This window comes from Agelaius phoeniceus, chromosome 11 (assembly GCF_051311805.1).
Source record: "Agelaius phoeniceus isolate bAgePho1 chromosome 11, bAgePho1.hap1, whole genome shotgun sequence".
Lineage (NCBI taxonomy): Eukaryota > Metazoa > Chordata > Aves > Passeriformes > Icteridae > Agelaius > Agelaius phoeniceus.
In genome coordinates this window covers 11,442,756-11,461,762 of record NC_135275.1, presented here as the reverse complement: position 1 = coordinate 11,461,762, position 19,007 = coordinate 11,442,756, and the positions used below count along the sequence as shown (strand labels likewise).

General features: G+C 57.7%; 1 protein-coding gene across 6 annotated transcripts in view; it reads right to left on the bottom strand.

Moving 5' to 3' along the window:
- The window catches only part of CELSR3 (cadherin EGF LAG seven-pass G-type receptor 3), a 31,437-nt gene that overhangs the window by 2,866 nt on the left and 9,564 nt on the right, over positions 1 to 19,007 (bottom strand). Inside the window, exons 3-35 of one of the 6 annotated variants that reach the window (XM_077184334.1) lie at positions 17,462 to 17,684; positions 16,949 to 17,064; positions 16,487 to 16,575; positions 15,915 to 16,072; positions 15,571 to 15,734; positions 14,983 to 15,108; positions 14,640 to 14,809; positions 14,217 to 14,402; positions 13,964 to 14,074; positions 13,526 to 13,694; positions 13,131 to 13,272; positions 12,835 to 12,955; positions 12,348 to 12,531; positions 12,164 to 12,265; positions 11,519 to 11,533; positions 9,876 to 9,970; positions 8,938 to 9,147; positions 8,312 to 8,495; positions 7,720 to 7,869; positions 7,099 to 7,279; positions 6,661 to 6,828; positions 6,134 to 6,260; positions 5,737 to 5,943; positions 5,468 to 5,642; positions 4,832 to 4,944; positions 4,454 to 4,533; positions 3,690 to 3,816; positions 2,958 to 3,071; positions 2,683 to 2,819; positions 2,486 to 2,592; positions 1,687 to 1,860; positions 1,340 to 1,540; positions 90 to 1,167 (exon numbers count right to left, since the gene is read on the bottom strand). In XM_077184334.1, the coding sequence (XP_077040449.1) occupies positions 90 to 1,167; positions 1,340 to 1,540; positions 1,687 to 1,860; positions 2,486 to 2,592; positions 2,683 to 2,819; positions 2,958 to 3,071; positions 3,690 to 3,816; positions 4,454 to 4,533; positions 4,832 to 4,944; positions 5,468 to 5,642; positions 5,737 to 5,943; positions 6,134 to 6,260; positions 6,661 to 6,828; positions 7,099 to 7,279; positions 7,720 to 7,869; positions 8,312 to 8,495; positions 8,938 to 9,147; positions 9,876 to 9,970; positions 11,519 to 11,533; positions 12,164 to 12,265; positions 12,348 to 12,531; positions 12,835 to 12,955; positions 13,131 to 13,272; positions 13,526 to 13,694; positions 13,964 to 14,074; positions 14,217 to 14,402; positions 14,640 to 14,809; positions 14,983 to 15,108; positions 15,571 to 15,734; positions 15,915 to 16,072; positions 16,487 to 16,575; positions 16,949 to 17,064; positions 17,462 to 17,684 (5,704 nt within the window). Of the gene's footprint in view, positions 1 to 89; positions 1,168 to 1,339; positions 1,541 to 1,686; positions 1,861 to 2,485; positions 2,593 to 2,682; positions 2,820 to 2,957; positions 3,072 to 3,689; positions 3,817 to 4,453; positions 4,945 to 5,467; positions 5,643 to 5,736; positions 5,944 to 6,133; positions 6,261 to 6,660; positions 6,829 to 7,098; positions 7,280 to 7,719; positions 7,870 to 8,311; positions 8,496 to 8,937; positions 9,148 to 9,875; positions 9,971 to 11,518; positions 11,534 to 12,163; positions 12,266 to 12,347; positions 12,532 to 12,834; positions 12,956 to 13,130; positions 13,273 to 13,525; positions 13,695 to 13,963; positions 14,075 to 14,216; positions 14,403 to 14,639; positions 14,810 to 14,982; positions 15,109 to 15,570; positions 15,735 to 15,914; positions 16,073 to 16,486; positions 16,576 to 16,948; positions 17,065 to 17,461; positions 17,685 to 19,007 lie in introns of those variants that run through there. The other 5 variants (XM_077184336.1, XM_077184335.1, XR_013183825.1 and 2 more) reach the window with 5 other exon arrangements.

Sequence of the window (19,007 nt, the reverse complement as noted above, 5' to 3'; positions counted from 1 at the left end):
TAAACACCTTTGGGAAGGAGCCAGGCAGGTGGACAATGCACAAGATCAGCTGAACAAGACCTGGCTAAGGAAGGAAGGAAACCACTTACTCTGAGTCTGGTGACAGCTCTGAAATGCTGTGGGAGGTGGCAGAATGAGGTGTTGAGGGACACACTGCAGAGGGCGTCGAGGTCTGCATGGCAGAGGGGGTGGCGGTGGTCTGGGGGCATGAAGGCGTGCTGGAAGATTGCACCGAGGACAGCACGGAGGAGTTAAAAGAAGCAAGGATGGAAGAAAGGATATCTAACTGTTCAGTGGAAGGATGTCTGCTGGGAATGGCCTCCAGGTTCTCCCTAGAATGCTGTCTCCTTGACAGCGGTTCCAGGCTTTCCCTGGACAGCTGCCTCCGAGAGAGACTGCCCAGGTTGTCCTGCGAGGGCTGCCTGCTAGGCACTGTGTCCAGAGGCTCTCTGGAATTGGATCTTCTGGATAAAAAGTCCAGCTGCTCCCTTGAAGCTTGTCTAGCTGATGCTAGCAGATCCCTTGAAGGCTGTTTTCTAGAAAGCAAATCCAATTGCTCTCGAGAAGTATCCCGACTTGGCAACATGTCTATTTGGTCTCTGGACACTTGCCTACTTGGCAATGTGTTTAGCCACTCTCTAGAGACTTCTCTTACTGGCCCACAGTCTAGCTGCTCTCTTGACCCAAATCTGCAGGGTAAAGCATCAAGGCAGTCTCTGGAGCCCTGCCTCCGGGGCAGCGTGTTCCCGTGATCTCTCTGACTGGGCCTAGCAGCGAGTAGATCCAAGTTCTCCCTAGATGCATGTCTGCTTGGGATACTTTCCAGGTGTTCAGTAGATCCATGCCTGCTGGGGATAGTGTCCAGCTCCTCTCTGGACCCATGCCGACTGGGCACAGCTTCCAGGCACTCTCCTGAGTTGTGCCTGCTCAGCTGCTCCCGGGACATCTGTCTCCTCATCAGCATGTCAAGCTGCTCCCGGGACGAGTATCGGCTGGCTGGCTGGGACAGACTGCCCGCCCCAGAGTAGATCCTGCCATAGGAGGCAGCAGGGACAGCCCTGTGACCCAGCGTGGACGTCTTGTACCACGTCAGCTCGTTGGTCATCCTGCCAACGGATGGCAAGCCCTGGAGAGTTGGGGGGTACTGGAGGCGGTTCTTCAAAATCCCTGCACCAGACAGAAAGAGAAGTCAAATATTTGCACAGCAGCAAGAAGAGCAGGAAAACCAGGGAGATGCCTCCTCAAGGGCAGGGCCACACAGATCTGATTCTGAGCTTTCAGTGTCACGTCAACCTGAGACAGGCAAGGCCACCCTCGCCCGCTTGCTCCAGATTGTTACCTTTTCTCTGCCGCTGGGTCTGGGTGAGGGAGTTCTCATCCCCACTGGTCAAAGCCAGGTCTGGCTGATTATTGTTGGCTGCATCTTTATTGATGTCAAATCCCAGCTTCCTCTCGGAGCCCCACTTCTGCAGGGAGCAGGGGTGAACCTCACACTCGCCCAGAGCTGGCCAATACGACATGAGGTCATTGCCATCCACATCTGATGAAGGACACAGCAAATCAGGCCCCAGAGAAGAGGGAGAGAATATTTCCATGAGCAGCAATTGAGCCATCACAAGACATGCATGGCCTGACCCCCCAGGGAGCTGAGCTCATTCTTTTCCCTGCCAGAGCCCCAGGCCTTGCCTTTGGGAGTGGTGTTGGCAGGGTTGGTGAGGAGGCGCTCGCTGTGCGCCGCCCGCTTGAGCTGGCGCTGGAAGCGGCCCCGCAGGCGAACGTTCTCCTCGCTCTCCGAGGATGGGATGGAGAGGCTGCGCTCCTCATCCAGAGACAGGTCACTGTCCGAGTCCGAGTCCTGGTCTGGAGGAACATGGTGTGTTGGGGAGACATTTGGAATGAAGGTGGGAGAGGTTGCTGCTGACAGCACCAGGAAGGCAGAACCACCCCAGGCTGACCACACTTGTGAGTTGCCCCTGCCCTTTGTTGCCCCTCCCTCAGCAGCAGCCTGTGCCAGTTCCCTCAGCCCTATCACCAGGTACCTCTGAGAGGAGCTGAGCTCCATCTCATTGCACCTTCCTGTAAGGCAGCTGCAAACGGCACTAAGATCCCCTCTGCCTCCTCTTCCAGGCTGAGTAAACCCACGTTCCTTAGCCTTTGCTTGCCTGTCCCACACCCCAGCCCCAGCTGTCTAGCTCCAGTGAGTCAAATGTCTGTGCTGTACTGGAGAGTCCAGTGCCCCCAGAGATCCCACAACAGCCCATGTCCCCTGTGTTGCCTCCCCCATTTCTACCCCCTTGGGGACTGGCTATGCCCTTTGCCATCTGTCCAGGAGGAGGATGTGCTAAATGACACAATGGCTGCCTCTCCTTCCTATCTACCACACGTTTGGAAGTCGCAGCTGAACATGGGGTGCAAGATGCAACCACAAACTCAGAGCCTGCACCAGGAAGAACTCCCCCAGCTCAGGAACAGGGCTGAGCCTTACCTCCCCCAGCATCACGGTGGAACATTGCCATGTCAATGTCCGTGGGGCCGGCGTGAGCCAACAGGCTGTGATCCAGGGCTGAGCCCTGACGTGCTGCCACGTTGTCTCTGAAAGAGAGGAGGCTCAAACTGTCACAGTGGCAGGAGCCTGTGGCTCTGCCCAGGCACTGCTGGCCCCTGAACCCTGGCTGCTCCTACCTGAGGTAAGCTCTCTGGCTGGAGTGGGTGCGGGCAGAGCGCACGCTGCTCACCGAGGACACCGTGGAGGCGCCCAGGGTGATGCGGATGAGCCCGCTCTCCTCAAACAGTGCTGTGTTGTTGTAGGCATTGGGGCCCTGCGGGGGAGGGAGAGGGCACGTGCCCTGTTAAGGAGCTGCCACAGCAGCCCAGGGAAAGTGGGGATATCCCTGTCAGCTCCTGTCCCAGACATGCAGCCTGAGCCCAGCCCCCTGGGCTGCTCTGCTCTCACCCACCTGTGTGCTCCTCGTGGCCTCCTCGCTCTGCCCCTTCTTGCTGAGGCAGGCCAGCTGCCATGCCTCCCGCACCTCCTCATTCAGTACACAGAACAGGACCAGCACTGCCAGGCCCTGTGGGGAGAGATGCCATGAGAGACAGCCCCTCACTGCCAGCTCACCTGCTTGCCCACAGTGCCAGCAGCGGGCTCCTCCCAGGCCATCGGACTAGGATGCACCAAAAACCCCAAATACCAATGAGAGCTAACACCCGTAGTGGCCATGGATGAGGGAGGAACAGGTGGGGTGTCCACCTGTCTGGCAGTGGCCAAGAAGCAAATGGCAGGGTCCCCTCCAGCAACATCAGCCCCAGTGGGGGGAGAAGGTTGGCAGGGTGCTGCCATGAATCATATTTTGAGTGTCCAACACCTCCATCACATTCTCTTACTCTGCCCTCTCAGGACATGGAGGTGCCTTCCCTCCAGATGGCACTTGCTATCCCTTGGATGTTACCTCTGAATCAAATGCCTTGCAGCCACCTCCTGCTCTGTGTGGCTGCTCACCACAGGCACAGCAGCAAGGAGTGGCAGGAGTCACTCAGTGCCACAAAGGTGACAGCAGAAGGGACAAGGAGCTCGGTGAGATGTTGGGAGCTCAGCACAGGGCACCCATTCTCCACAGATGGCCATGGGGACCACAGGGATGCTCCACTGGGCTGACCCTTGCCCTCCCCAGCAGAGGCTGGGCAGTTACCTGGAGGCTGCAGAGGACAGTGTAGAAGTAGTGGAAAGCCAGGACACTGTTGTTGACAGCCAAGAGGCCAAAGAGCCAGGTAGTGCTAATAACTAGAAGCAGAACAAAGGAGCTCCGTAACGTCATGCTGGAGAGAGAGAGACAGACAGACAGACAGGGACATAGACACACACTGAGAGGTTAGTGCATACTGTTAACCTACAGGCTAGTGCTCACTGAGATCCAGAGGGGAAAGCTCCTGCAGAGACCTCCCTGCTGTGCCCAGCACTGCAGGCACATCCCTGCACAGTGGCCCAGCTTCCTGACTGCCAGGCCTTCCCTTCTGGATCACACATGGCAAACACGGGGGCCAAAATGACACAGGTCATTTTGAGCCACAGAGAGCTCAGCCATGCTCCAGGGCTGGCTCAGAGGGAGTGGGGAAAGGTCTCAGGAGCATGTAGGAGAGGAAGAAACAGGTGTTCATAGCTGACAAGGGCTGAGTGCTGAACCCAAGCAGACACAAGAGGTGGCTGTGAGGGCAGGTGGTGAAAGGGGACCAGCTGGGAGGTGAGTGTGAACATAGTGGGGACATAGGAACTAGAAAGGATAAAGTTTAGGAAGGGTTAATGTGGCTGGCAGGTGTGGGAGAGGACAGTGGCTGCAAGGCTGACACAGATGCACAGAAGGGCCCTCTGATGGTAGGAGGAGGAGGATGGTCACTGAAAATGCTAAAATCCACTAGCTGCCAGAGCTCTGCTGGGATTTTGGCCACTAATACTCACAGAACTGATTTCTTCTTGGTCTCCTTTTGGCCTGGGGAACAGGACATCTTGGCCACAAGCAGGAACATGACCCCATTCATCTGAAAGTGTTGGCACTGATTAGAAGCTGTGCCAAGGGTTGGCTCTGACCTGACCTCCCCAGTGCAGACTCCAGGCTCGCCAGGCCCTGCAAACATCCCCTCCTCTCCCCTTCATGCCCAAGCTGTGGCCTCCCCCAGGTTTGGCTAGAGTTGAGGAGGGACAAAAAGAGGGCCTCTAACTGAGGGAGAGGGACACAGAGAATGGGACAGGCAGTGGGCAGCCAAGGAGGGGTGAGTGCCCATGGTGCAGAGAAGGGAGGCAGGAGAGGGTTGTGGGTGAAACAGGACAGGGTTTTACCACAATGACGACAGTAATGGGGCCTGCAAAGCTCCAGACCAGCTTATCATGAATGGAAATCCAGCAGAAGTCAGGGTTCCCGTAGCCCTCAGGATCCAGGCCAACAGCCAGCCCTGCAGGAGGAAGGGAGAGGTCAGGTCCACACCCAGCAGCCTTGGACTTGTCCAAACCATGTCAATCCCATGCCAGCACTGTCAGCAGTGAAGGGGCTTTCTCCCTGCTCCTTGCCATGTGCATAGGCTTCCCCACCACAGGGGGAAGGAGTCAGGACTGTGAGAATCAGCAACAGGAACTTTATTTCCTTCTCCTCCTGACACAGCCCAGTCCAAGAGGCATTCAGTGCCAACAACAGGTCACCCAAGTATGCAGGCTTGGGAAACCAAGAGACTTTAACTAGAATACCTGAGGAGATGTGCTAACAAATGACTTCTCCTCAGGAGGCAAGATGAGAGCCCTTGATACGTGGTCCCTGACCACCACAGCACTGCTTGGCAGCGCTGTTGTCAGCACTGCTGACCATGGCAAGCCCACCCTTAGCTCTCCCCCCTAGATAAACTGGGCAACACCAGGTGGTCAGGGACTGCTGAGAAGCAGCAGGGCTGGTTTGGGCACGGCTGCAGCACCAGCAGCTCCTACCAGTGATGATGGCAGGCACACCCCAGCCGATGGCGTAGTAGAAGCGCATGGCTCCGAAGTTGACGTTGCGCGCTTCCGTCTGCATGCGGTAGATGTGGAGGCCCTGGACGAAGAGCCAGGCAAAGGTGGAGAGGAAGAAGCAGTGGAGGAGGATGGCAATCACAGTGCAGAGAAACTGGGGAGACAAGAGTGACTTAGAGATGGTCCCACTGTGCCAAGGCTAATGGCATCGTCCACACCTCACCCCCAGTGTGTTCAAGCCCACAGACCTGGTTCTCAGTGCGGTTGATACCCAGGAGAAAGAGCAGCTCAGAGAAGAAGAGGGTGACAGATATGTTGGAGTGGATGCCACGTGTGTTGGACTTGAGGCCTTTGAGGCAGGTCAGAAAGGAGAAGGTCAGCAGCAGAGACACCAAGGAGAGAGACACCAAGGAATAGGTGACAATTGCCAATGTCTCCAGATCACCTTCCAGTTGCTGCAGCAGCAGAGAACCAAAGGCAAATAGCAGGGTTAGGGGCAAACACAGGAAGCTTGCAGAACTCTCAAACTGTGTGTGTGTCCCACATGGAATTTTTTGCCTGTGCCCAGGACATTTTCTGTCTGTGCTGGGACCCAGCTGTTAACAGTCCCCACCATCACCCACAGTCCCACAGGCCTGAGGTTACCTCTCGGTGTGAGCTGTCCATCAAAACCCCAAAGGTGCCAAACTGGGAGCACTGGCAGTGGACGTGGGTGGTGTTTCGGTACACGAGCTCGCAGTCCCTGGCTGTCCAGAAGCCAGAGGGGTTGGTCCTGCAGCCACCAAAAAGCAGAGTGCACTTAGGAGAGAAGACACACAAATGTGTGTGGGGGGCAGGAACCACAGAGAAGAGGGGTGGCTGACAAGGCTCTTCTGCCAGCAGATACAACTGCTCTGCTAAAGTGGAAATATGGGAGCCAGAGTGTGGATGTGACACAGAGGGAAATGGGTCAGTGGTGGACCTGGCAGTGCTGGGTTAATGATTGGACTCAATGATCTTAAAGGTCTTTTCCAAACTAAATGATTTTGACCTTGCTGTGCCCTCCAAAAAACACCAAATCCCATGGGAGAGGGCGGCACCCCCCCCCCCATCCTGCTCAGGGAAACTTGGGGTATGAGGAGGTGTGTGGGGAAAGCTGCTCAGAGAGAGTGGCCCAGTCATGCTCAACTCACAGGTTGGAGTGGTTCCACTGGACACAGAGAGGTTTGCTCCTGTTGGCTGTCTCCAGCAGGTAAAATTCCAGCACAAGAGGGGTGTCCAGGGGTCCTTGCAGGAAGGTGTGATTGCTGAACACAGACACACTCACAATGGGGGAGTTCATCACAGGATTCTTGGGGAGCCTGCGAGGAGCAACAGAGCTCTACCATCACTATCTGTGACGGTAGCTACAGACCCCCAGAGACTTCTCAGGTATCCTTGCTCTGACAGCTCAGAAGGAATTGCTCAGAATACAACATGGAGCTGGGAAACATGGCACAGAGCAGCACCAAGGCTGGGAATCAAACCCTCACCATTGCAGACAGACTTGGCAAGTGCCAGAGGGAACAGAACAGAGTCCAGCCAGCCCCTGTGCCCTGGTGCTTGTGGGGGCACAGGGGAGGAGGATGTACCTGACGCTGCGGCGATCCACCTGGTAGCGCGCAGGCAGCAGCCCCCCGAGGGTGCGGTACATGATGAGGATGACCACAGTGAGAGTGGGCTCGGGCTCTGGCAGCGCCTGCCTCGGGGAGGAGTTCTCCACAGTGTAGTTCCCTTCAGCCCCAGCCAGCGTGGGCACTGCTGTGGGCACAGCTGGGCCACACAAAGGGGTGGTGAGAACACACACACACAAAAACACACACAAAAATACACACACACACAAAACCACACACACACAAAACCACACACACCCAAAACCACACACACACCCAAAACCACACACACACCCAAAACCCCACACACACACACAAAACCCCACACACACACACAAAACCACACACACACGCCAGCGTGTGCTGCTCTGAAGACAATTCACGAGGCCATCAGGAGCCTTTGGGATGTGGTGAATACTTGTAAAGCTCAGGATCTCAAGGTTGGCTCTCAGACCTCTGACAGAGACATGTCTCAGTAGGGAACATGCAAACTAAATGGCTTTTAAAGGTCATTCCAACCCAAACCTTCTTATGATTCTACATCTTTCCTGCCAGCTGTACCCCCCCATGCTGTTCCTTGAGTGATGCTCTCATGCTCACCTTCAGCTTTTGGAGGGCTCAGCACCGACAGTGGCAGCACCACGTGTGTGTGGGGGTCCCAGGCGGGCTGGCCCCTGAAGAGGCTGCTGTGGTAGCGGGGATAGCGCCGGCGGACGTGGGAGTGGTTCTCCATGCGATCGATGCTCAACACTGCGGAGGAGCAGTCAAAGTCAGCTCGAGGATGGAAACCTGGAGAGCAACTGTGCTCCAGAGCACCCCAGGATTCAAGTCCGTGGCCAAGGGAGTTGGGGCTATAACCTCTATTTGGGCATGACACTAAATCTCAGTACCCACAGCGCTCCTTCCCAGCCCGGGTCCTTGCTCTGCCATAGGGCAGGCTACTCCTGCCACCACAGCCAGCTGCTTTTTCACTAGAGACAGGAAAGTAACTGTGAGCAGGCAGCACACTCTGGGCTCTGCTAGCTCTTGGAGGTCAGCTAGTCCAGGCAGGGATGGGACCAGGACATCTCTCACAAATGCTTCTCCATGTTAGAGAGAGCCATCAAGGACATTACCCTGAGGTGCAGTGAGGTGAGAAGGGAACCAGGTGTGATGGAGGAGTGTCCCTGCACCCCAGGCAGCTCCTACTCACTGATGTTGGGGGTGACCACACCGACGGGGTTGAGGTAGGTGAGTTTCATGTTGCTGGCCAGCGTGCCCGAGTAGTCGCGCAGCTGCTCCATGAGGCTGGCGCTGCCGTGCTCCCCGTGGGGCAGCATGGCCCAGTGCTCCCGGTTCTCAGGGGCCAGCACAGAGCTGCCTGCACGCAGCAGGTTCTGAATGGGAGAGACGCGAGGACAGAGGGTGAGCGTGGCCTTTGGGCCTCTCCTGACCACCCCCAGACTGCAGCACTGTGCTCTCTGCACAAGGGCTCTAGGAAGAGAGGTACTTCCTACTATGATGGGCTCCCCCCCTCAATTCTCATCAACCAGTGCCCTACAGAGATACCTTTCCTCCACCCTTGCCATGAAGGACCTGCCAGCAGCAGTAAGACCTCCCTCTGCCTTCCCAGGCTGAGCAAACCCAGCTCTCTGCCTCTCCTCAATCACTTTTTACTCCAGGCCTGACCATGCAGGCCTTGCTTCCCACACTGTTGGTGTGAACCGAGGAGCCCAGAGCTCCTGACAGGGTCCCACCACACCCTCAATCCCCTCAGAAACACAAGGTGGCTGCTCAGAGCAGCAGCACAGAAGGCACTGTGATGTGGGCAGGCCTGACCTCGTTGAAGTGGGCGTCCTGCGTGGCGGTGAGGCCGAAGCCGTGCTGGCGGCTCTCGAAGGCCATGAGGCGGGACAGCAGGCGGAAGGCGATGTGCACGTCGTTGCCAAAGTAGTGCTCCATGTGGTCTGTCACGGCCCGCAGACGGTGCGCCAGCTTCTTGGCTTCAATCGTGTTGAGCTCAGTCTTGTTCCTCTCCAAGCCCTCCAGCTGTCAGCGGGGAGAAAAGAGAGGGTTAAACAATTCAGCAGGATCCTCACCAGGGATGCTGCAGGCCCTGCTGGGCACAGAGACTATTTCTGAAGCCACAGCAGAAACCATGGACACTCGCAGTGGTGGTCTCTAGAACAGGGAGAACATCTGGCAGAAAACCAGCCTCCAGTAACACACCAGGGTCTGCACTGGCCTGGCTAACCAGTGCCATACACAACAGAGGCCAAGGAGATGAAAGGACAGGGCAAGGCCCTGGCAATATTCCCCTGGAAGCTCTCCTGGCTTCAGTTTCAATTCAGCCTAGATGACATGATGGCATTCAGCCTAGATGACATATAAGTGTTGAATACACTTGCCTGGATATTTCAAAGGGATTTGTCCCTGACAAAATCAGGGGGCTAGAGAGGTCTCATTGAGCAGACATCCTACCAGCTTCAAACCACTCAGCCCTGCTCAGGGTTATTTATTTTTCCCTCAAATACTCTGGCAGGACAAAGTAATTTCTGAGGGGGACAGAGATTAAATGAAGCTATAGGAATTTAAGCTCAGACCACTGCTCCCACAGGAGGGATTTGGGGGAAGGAGGTGAGAAGAGAAAGGGACTGAGCACTGTGGCAAGGCCCTCTCATACCCCAGGCACCCCTGGAGAGCTGAGTGCTTTGTGGCTGTGAGCCCTTGTTCAGAGGGCTCCTGCTCTGTCAGGGCTGCAGAGCTGAGAAGATTACCAGCACGGACAGCTCCTTGAAGGCAGGCGAAGTGCAGTTGAAGAGATCTGGCTCCAGCCAGCCCTTCTCCTCATCACAGTGTCTGATGGCTGCACCTAAAACAAGGAGGAAGGGCTTGTTGGAAATTCAGCACAGGAGACATGGCTGATCCTCTGCACCAGCTAACCCCAAAGAGTGGCACTGTTACACCCCAGGGCCATCATCCTGCTTTGCACCAGTGCAAACCGTTCTGCTCTTGGTTTGTGAAACCTCAGCAAGCTGCTGCCATCCCTCCTTCCAGGAGCTTCATGCCCATGTGTGCTTTGGGGCTGCATCAGGCCAGGTGCCATCACACAGGATTGCAAAAAGGACTGACTTGGCAGGACCCAGGCTGGAAAAGCCCAAGGGGACATGACTGTGTCCTTAGGCACATCTGACCACAAGTTACAGAAGCCCAAGCAGCTCTAGGCATCCCCCAGCTGACAGCCTGCAATGCCTGCTGAGGTCCTGCTCTCTCTACAGGGCAAAGCCACCCCAGGAGCACAACAGCCCTGCTGCTGGGCTGGAAAACCAGCCCCTGAGATGAGCCCCTTCATCCAAGGGGGATGGAGGAGTGGGATGGTGCACCCCAGCGTGGAGGATCCAGCAGTGTGAGTTCAGTATCCAGTGCCAGCCCCCAGTCCCTGGTTGGAGCCCAAGCATTTGTGTGCAGCAAGGGAGTTTGCAAAACTGAATGGGATGAGATGTTAACCACCACCAAAAACACTGCTAAAGCCAACACAAAGAAAAGTGTTCTCAGCTGGGTGTGTCACCACAAACACTCTGAGCAAGAGAAACCAGGCAACCCCAGTGTACCCAGCAGGACTGTGGAGCCTCAGCATCAGGGCACAGGAGCCCAGCCAGGTGCCCATGGCTGGGAGAGGGTATCAGGGGAGGGCAGGGAGAGGAAGCTTAGAGGAGACTCCAGTTACTGATCAGAAAAGCCCCAGGGACAAGCTCCTCCTCCTCCCAGCCACCCTTCTCCCAGCTGCAGGAGCACAGGGACCAGTGCCATTACAGCAGGGAGCAGGAAGAACAGGAAGTCTCCATACTGATGGCATTCCCCTTGCACAGAACAGATTGACTCAGACCTGGGCAGAATCTGACCCCCAGGTCCCTGTGCCTTCCCCTGCCAGCCAGGCAGAAGGAACAGGACCTTGTGCTGTGCCTGCCCATCAGTTCCTGTTCCCATCCTACCACTCCCCACTCAAGTAGTTTCTCCTTCTTCCACCCCACAGCCATTCCTCCCTGGCCTCACCACCCACTGCTCAGCACCAGCTCCTTCCCCTCCCAGGCTAAGCAAGCGAGTGCCATCCAGGAGAGCCAGCATCCATGCCAGCCAGGGAGCAGAGCTCAGACCTGCCCGAGCCAACACTGCAGGCCAGGCACACAGGGTGGCAAGGGCTGCATGCAGCTGCAGCTGGGCTTGTGTGGTTAGTGAGCTGGGAGCAGGGAACACTGTGGAGGAGCAGGGAGACCAGGCAAAGCATAGGGAGGACCCTTGGCAGCTCCAGAAGCAGCAGGGAAAGCGCAGGGGTGTGCAGGTGTCAGGCAGGGAGCAGGGAGGGAAAGCTGTGTGGTGCAGCCCTTAGAGCACAGGGGGAAGGAGATGGGAGCAACCTTACCTGCACCCCTCAAGCCTGTGCACGGAGGGCGAGAGAACCAGGGAGAGAAGCGACAACAGTTAGGAGCCAAACCTGCCTCCTCCGGGGGCGAAGGGCTGGGGAAGGACAGGGCTTGTATTGTCCCCTGGGGCTTGCACTGCCCTACACTCCCAGACACCCTGCTGACACCTTTTCTGTCACTGAGGACAGCTTTGCCTCCTCCAGCTCAGGATGCTGGCTCCTACCCAGCATTCACCTGACAGCACACTGTGCCCCGCTTCCCTGGCAGGGCACACAGGGATGGGGCTGGTGGAGTCACAGCAAGGCACTGAGGGTGCTGTGCCAGGCCTGACCTCAGCCTCAAGCCTGGTGAACCCAAAGAGCAGCAGGAAGAAGACAGGCACCAAGACTGAGGGAACAGCACAGCCCCATAGCTGGGTGATGGGTCTTACACCCCACAGCTTTTACCCAACCCCAGTGCTATGGCCAGCACCCTCTGCTCTCTGCTCTTCCCCAGGCTGTGACATTTTCTCTTCCAACTTCCTTCTCCCAAACTTCAAGCCCAGCTGAACAGGACTGGGGTAGTGCAAGAAGAGAGTGATATTGCCAGGGCTGCTACAGGACAGCCAGGCTGCCTCCTCCCCTCTCCATCACGTCCCCACTCACCCAAGGAGCCTTTGGGACACAGCACCGCAGCCGAGAAGCCAAACTTGGTCTGGGGCCACCACACACCTGCCTTCAGGCTTTTGGGGCAGCCGTCGTAGAGCACTGTGGGGACATACAGGTCACAGGGCCAGCCCACTGGCACCAAGCCCCTGGCAGCAGCTGCCCCTGCCGTGCCCACACTCACCCTGGCAGCCGCTGGGTGTCACCTCAGCGAAGGGGCTGTCACAGCTGTTGCACTGGCGGCCGATGACCCCGGGCCGGCAGTGGCAGCGGCCGCTCTCCCTGTCACAGGAGCGCGAGGTGGAGCCCACGGGGTAGCAGTCACAGGGCAGGCACGTGTCACTGCCTCTGGGCCGGTAGTGGAAGTCCTGCGAGGACATGGGGACAGTCATCATAGTGACCCAATAGGACAGCAGGCTGGGGAACCCCTGGAGCCAGAGAAGGTCAAGGCATTCCTGATTTCCAAGCACCCCACTGCGCCCATCACCACCATGCTGGTCCAGGAAGGCTGAACAGAGGAGGTGAGCAGGGATCCAACCCAGATATGGACACACAAAGCAGGACCTGGGCAACTGCCAGGCCTTTGTGGGGGGACAAGGAACAGCATCAAGAACAAGCAGGGTTTCAGAGAAGCCATGGTCCATGTCCCCACTGGCACAGCTGCCCCTCACCTTGCAGTGGCACTGCCCGTTGGTTTTATTGCAGTCAGGGTCAAAGCCTTTGTTCACATCACAGTTACAGGGCCCACAGGTGGGGTTTCCCCACCAGCCCTTTGGACACTGCTGGTCTATCCTAGGGAGAGAAATATCTTTGATATTACAACAACCAAATTCCCTGGGCCTTGTTCTGCCACCAGTCAGCAGCTCCAAGGAGGAAGGTGGCACTGAGAAGTCCCTGGTTACACATCCAGGATGAGAGGCCAGCATGGAGCCAGGCCCAAAGGCCACGGTCCTGCCCTGTATCTCACCTGTGCTCACAGTACTGCCCAAAGAAGTTCTCACTGCACTCGCAGACGTAGCCCAGGCGCGAGCCAGGCTTGCGGCGACACACCGACTTGTTCTTGCAGGGGTTCAGGTGACACACATCCACACAGTCCCCTCCGTAGTACCCTGAGGTGGGGACAGACACCACCAGGTAAGCAAATACCTTCTACCTGAGAGGTGCTGGAGTACCAAGGAGTGAATTCAGGGAGCTCAGGAGGGATTCTGCCCTCCAGAAAAACTGATGAGTGTCTGACAGGGATGTGACTTGCCCCAGGCATGGACATGAGAGCAGTCACAGGCCAGGAGGGAGTCACAGGGGCAGAGGAGAAGATAAGCAGGCATCGAGAGCAGAGGAGCGGCAGGGTGCTGCAGGTCCTACCTGGCTGGCAGACACAGGAGTAGCTCTGCCACTCATCCTTGCAGACACTGTTGGCTGGGCAGGGGTTGGAGTCGCAGGGGCTTGGGACACTGCAGCCAGCCTCCACCCGCAGGGCATGGTTGGGCTTGGGCAGCACGATCCCGGTGACGCTGTCACCCAGGCGCACACCCTGCAGTGCAGGTGACAAACTCACAGTGAAGCCAGGGCAGACACACCAGGCTCCAGCTCTCCTGCCTTCCACAAACCCCCAGCAGCAGCCACTCGCCATGCTCCCTATTTAACGCTACCCCATGGCACCTCAGAGCCTTGAATGCCCAGAGGGACAGTGACACCAGCAGGATGGATGCTGGCAGCAGTTGCCAGACTTGTGTTTCCAACTCTCCACAGAGAGAGAGCTCTGACCTGCTGAAAAGGGAAGGCTCAGAGCAATGGACTCACCTGTATGCAGCCCCTCAGCCCATTCTGCACCTCGCCAGAGCCCAGGACTCCCCCCACATGCAGGTGTTTCACCTTCAGGCCATGCAGTTCATTTCCCACAACCACCGTGTCCTGCAGAAGGGAGCAACACGAGGCAATGGGCACCAGCCCTGGCCCAGCCCTCTCAGGGGGTGCAGAGGCACAGCTCTGCCTGCGTTTGCCAAGCATCCCCCACAGCTCCTGTCCTGGTGCCAGGGTCCTAAGCAGCACCTACCTGGTAGAGCCCAAAGTCCAGGGTGAGGGTGATGACGTAGCGCGAGTCTCGCCCGCTGTGGACATCCCGCAGCTCCAGCTGGAGGTCGTGCCACTTCCCATCACTGAGCTGCAGCTGGTCCAGGAGCAGGCTGGTGCTGCGCCCTGACCCCCTGCTCACCATGAAGGAGAGCAGGCCCCCAACCAGCTGCAGAAAGGGAACAGCAATGCCACCCGTGAGCAAAGACCTCATCAACCCTGGCTGCTTCCAGTCTACCCTCCATCAAATCATGGGGAGGGAAATCCATCCCTACTAAATGCCTCTCCCCTCAACCACCCTCTGCTTGGGATGGAGCCAGCAGGGAGAACAAGGTCCCCATGCCCTCCTGGGGCAGACAGCAGCAGAGGCTGGCCCACGGTGCTGTGGCTGAGGCTGTGGCCATACCTGGCAGAGCAGGGTGGTGTACTGGCCCGCGTGGGCCTGCAGAAGCACCCCATCCTGCTGGCGTGTCCGGAACGCCAGCCCCAGGTACCACGGCACTGAGATCTTCACATCTGCCTTGAAGTCCCAGGTCAGGACACTGTTGCCCTGAAAATAGTGGGCATGGTGCATGGCTGGAAAGGAAAGTGGAGGTGAGGAGAAGGGTAGGGCACTTCACAGGGAGCACTAGATGCAGGGACAGCAGAGTTAGTTCATCTCACATGGATCCATCACTCTGCCTCCACAGCAACCCCAGCACAGCCTTGCACCCCACCCTGCCCGTGCCCAGCAGTGCCCCCTCACTCACCATGGCGACAGTCCTTGCCCCCAAAGCCAACAGGACAGAGGCAGGAGTAGGTCCCCCAGCTGACAGAGCAGGTGCCACCGTTCTTGCAGGGGTTGGAATCACAGAATGTGTGCTTGGCATGACAACCTGGAGGTATCAAAGCCACCTGTATCAGCCTCAACCAGCTCACCACCTCCCCCCAGCCAAAAGGAAAGGCACTGCTGCCTGCTGGCCCTTCCCCAGGCTGTCAGAGGGGCAAGCCCTGCTGTTCAGTGTCTCCACCCAGACCCTGCCTGCTCAGGGATAAGGGTTAAGGCGGTCGGTGCTCCTTATCCCAGAACAATGATACTGTAGAGCTGGACTGATGATCTAGCATCTCCCAGATCAGCCAGCTCAACAGGCTCTGCACTTGGGATCAGGGGACATTCCCAGAACATTAGCTAAGGTGGGCATTGGATCATTTAGGGGGACCTGAAGGCCTTGTTCTCCAGTGAGAATCTGCTCAACTCCAGCTGTGGTGCCATGATGCTGTTACAGCCCAGCAGCAGTGCTGTGTGAGAAGCAGAATGCATTCCCTGGGAGGGCTGGCAGGAGCAGAGGCACTGGTACCTGCAGCAGTTCCGTTGTTGGCAATGTAAGAGGCCAGGTCAATGCGCTTGCTGTCGATGAAGAGGTCTCGCATGCATCCCACAAAGTCCCGGTGAGTGATGGGGAAGTTTTCTGGCAGGTTGGGGACCCCTCCAAGGAGCAAGGGACCTGTGAGGTCCAGGGACCTGCAGGATCAGAAGCCCAGGGCTTTAAGAGGTACAGTGACCTCACCTCAGTGAGCTCCCCAGTGCACAGGGCTGGAAGCACCTCCTCAGGGACAGGCACACACAGCCAAGGTCCTGCACATGACTCCCTGGCTCCACAGGGATCCACCCTCCCCACCACAGCAGTTCCAAGGAACTCACTTTTTCGAGCTGGTCTGCACACCTTCTGCAGCACAGGAGTAGTTTCCAATCTCGCTGCCAAACTGCAGGGCCACTGAAGCATCACATTCATCTATTGTCAAGATGGCCACCTTGTCCTTGGAGGGGCCCTGCACCACCCCCAGGGTGCTGACCTTGGGCTGAAAGCAAATGAAGGGTGTCAGCAGCATACATGCCCCAGACCCAAGCACCCAAGGGTTCACACAACAGCAAGGAAAGGCCTGAGTAGCCCAGGCTCAGCTGTGCTCCTGGAGGTGTGAATAATGCAGGAGGGAAACCTCCAGCCAAGCCCAGCAAGCAGCACCAGAGAGGGACATGGGCAAGGACACTGCATGCAGCACATTCCTGCAGCCTCCAAGTGAGGTCCTGGGTGTCAATCTGTCCCTGCACCCAGCTGTCTGCTCCATTGCATCCATCCCCAAGGGCTGACAACCTGCTCTACCTTCTCTCCAGAGCCATTGGCATGGGACAGAGGCAGAGAACAGGAGAGCCAGAGCTGCTCACTTGTGGGGAGAGAGAGCCATGAGCGCCGGGGCCAGTTGGGGCACACGTACCTTGTTGTAGTAGCGGAGCTGCAGCGTGTGCCACTGCCCATCACTCACGCCCCCCGGCAGGTAGGGGCTCACCACCGTGCTGGACTCTCCTGAGGAGACAGGGATGATGGCAGCCTCAGGGGAGCCAGACAGCCTTCAGGTGTTCCCACCCTTCCTGAGGCATCAAACCCACTGTGCTGCTGATGGACTTGTGAAGCTCACAGTGACACAACAGGACAGAACGGCGGCAGAGACACCAAAAGGGTTTGTCCTGGTTTGTGCTCACAAACTGCACTCCTAAGCCCAGGGAGAGTCCTGATCATCTCATCTCCTGTGCTATCCACTGATGCTCACCAATACCTCCTAACCCTGCTTCCCTTAGCACAGGTTCCATCCAGGGCAGCACTCTTCTCCTCCCACTCAGCACAGGCCTTCTCTCAGCTCCCGTGACACAAATCCCACAGCAGGCAGGGCCAAGAGTACCTGTGGAGTATTTCAGCTGGACCTGCCCCTGGATGATCTCCACTGCCAGGAAGTCATGCCTCTCATTCAAACGCCCATTGTAGAGCAGGAGGCCGCCGGGCTCCACAGTGCTGAACCTGGGGCAGGGTAGGAAGAAGGAGAGCAGGGTGTGTGCAAGGAGCACATGGAGACCCCCTGTCTCCTGTGGCATGCACCAGCATCCCAGCACAGGGACACTAAGACCTGAGCACAGGGGCCTGGCATGGAGGCAGAGAGCTGGCGGCAGCACTGATGGAAGGCATGAGCTGATGCCAGTGCAGATTCAGAGCCCTTTGGCCAAAGGTGCCAGGGCAGCCCCATGGAGGAGCAAAGCCAGTGACACAGGGGTGTGGAGAGTATCAGGCAGCCCCCAGACTGGCCCAGCGTGCTGGAGGTCAGTGCACAAGAGCCACCAGAGCAGGGCCAGGTGAACCGAGGACGCTGCTGTGCAGTGGAGGAGAGAGAGTGAGAGAGAGAGAGAGAGAGAGCACTCACGAGAGGGCGAGGGTGAGGTGGAAGCGCTGGCGCAGGCCCCGGAACATGATGAAGGATCGCGGTGGGAAGGAGCGCGTGGACACGTGGCAGAAGGGCGCCTCGAAGCCGCCCGCCGGGCACTGGCAGCGGAAGCCGCCGTCGGCGCCGTCGGTGCAGGTGCCGCCGTTGTGGCACACGCCGGGCACGCAGCGCCCCGCACGGCTGTCCACCTCACAGTGCTCCCCTGCAGGGGCAAGGCCACAGGCTGGGACCACACACAGCAGCCACCCACGGGCTCCTTGTCCTGGGAATGCAGACTTCAGCCTGGATTCGGGACAGGGTAGCTGAGGGAAGGAGTCTGTGGAGCAGCTGGGGGCCGGGGAAGGATAGGACACCCCAAGTGTTACCCAGGTGTCCCCCACAGGAGCCAGTCAGCTAGCAAGCACTGCCAGCCCAGCACGAGCCACTGGGCTGGATGTGATGCCAAGTCTGGCTGAAGGGACAACTTTGGATCTGAATCAGCATGGGAATGTGACAGGAGGGCACTGGCCACAGCTGGGCTGCACAGTCCTAAGAATGGAGAAGCAAGCCAGGGAAGTCCTGGTAATGCTGAGAGTGCCTCTTGGGCCCTGCCACCACACAAACCCGGGACAGGCATCTCAGTCCTGTCTCTGGGGTGTGGGGACAGCCCAGTGCCACCGAGCTCCTGTCAATAGCTATAGAAATACCACCCATGGCACCGGGAGCTTCCAAACACTTGCATGCAAGTGGGAACCACATGGAGAACAACAAATACCCTGGCACCTTGCTGGCATGGGTAACAGGGATGCCCCACACCAGCTCAACAGTGCAGTGCACCTGTCAGCCCCTTTTCCTGTGCTACTCCCACAGAACCCAGGGAACCACTCAGCTGAAGTCCTACGCCCCAGGCCCTGCTCCCATTATTCGCTCTGTGATACAGAAGGAGGATGAGGAGACAGCATGAAGTGACAGGCAAATGAGCTCATTAACCCTTCTGCTAATGACTGTTCACATTTCAAATGCTGGAGGTTAATTACCACTGACTCTGCTTATCTCACCAGGAGCCACCTAGAGAAGAGCTCCAGGCAGCCATCTGCTGCCATGCTCCCTCCTGACAGCGAGAGCAAGGCAGGGGTTCCCTCCTCAGTAGCCAGAGGCCACCTCCCCTCATCCCCCAGTTGCCAGTTCTCCACAGCCTGTTGGGAACTTGTGGCAACCAGACTCTGGCTGGACTGTGGATTCCCCTGCCAGCCCCCCCAGTCAGGACCAGATCTGCCTGGATCAGATCCTGCCTGGTGGGGCACCTGGGCCCAGCCTCCCCTTCTGTTCTGGGTGTGTTGCAGCTCAACCACTGCACATGGGGCCAGTGTGGCTCCACACCTCTGCCAGGCCAGCTGAACACTGGCACAGGCTGAAACCACAGACGGACTCCAATCGTCCCAGAGCCCATCACCCCCCTAGCATGGGGGACAGCCAAGAAGCCTCCTGTGCCCCAGCCTAGCCTAGTCTAGCTTAGTCCTCCTGCTCTGTGACAAGGGGTGGCCAG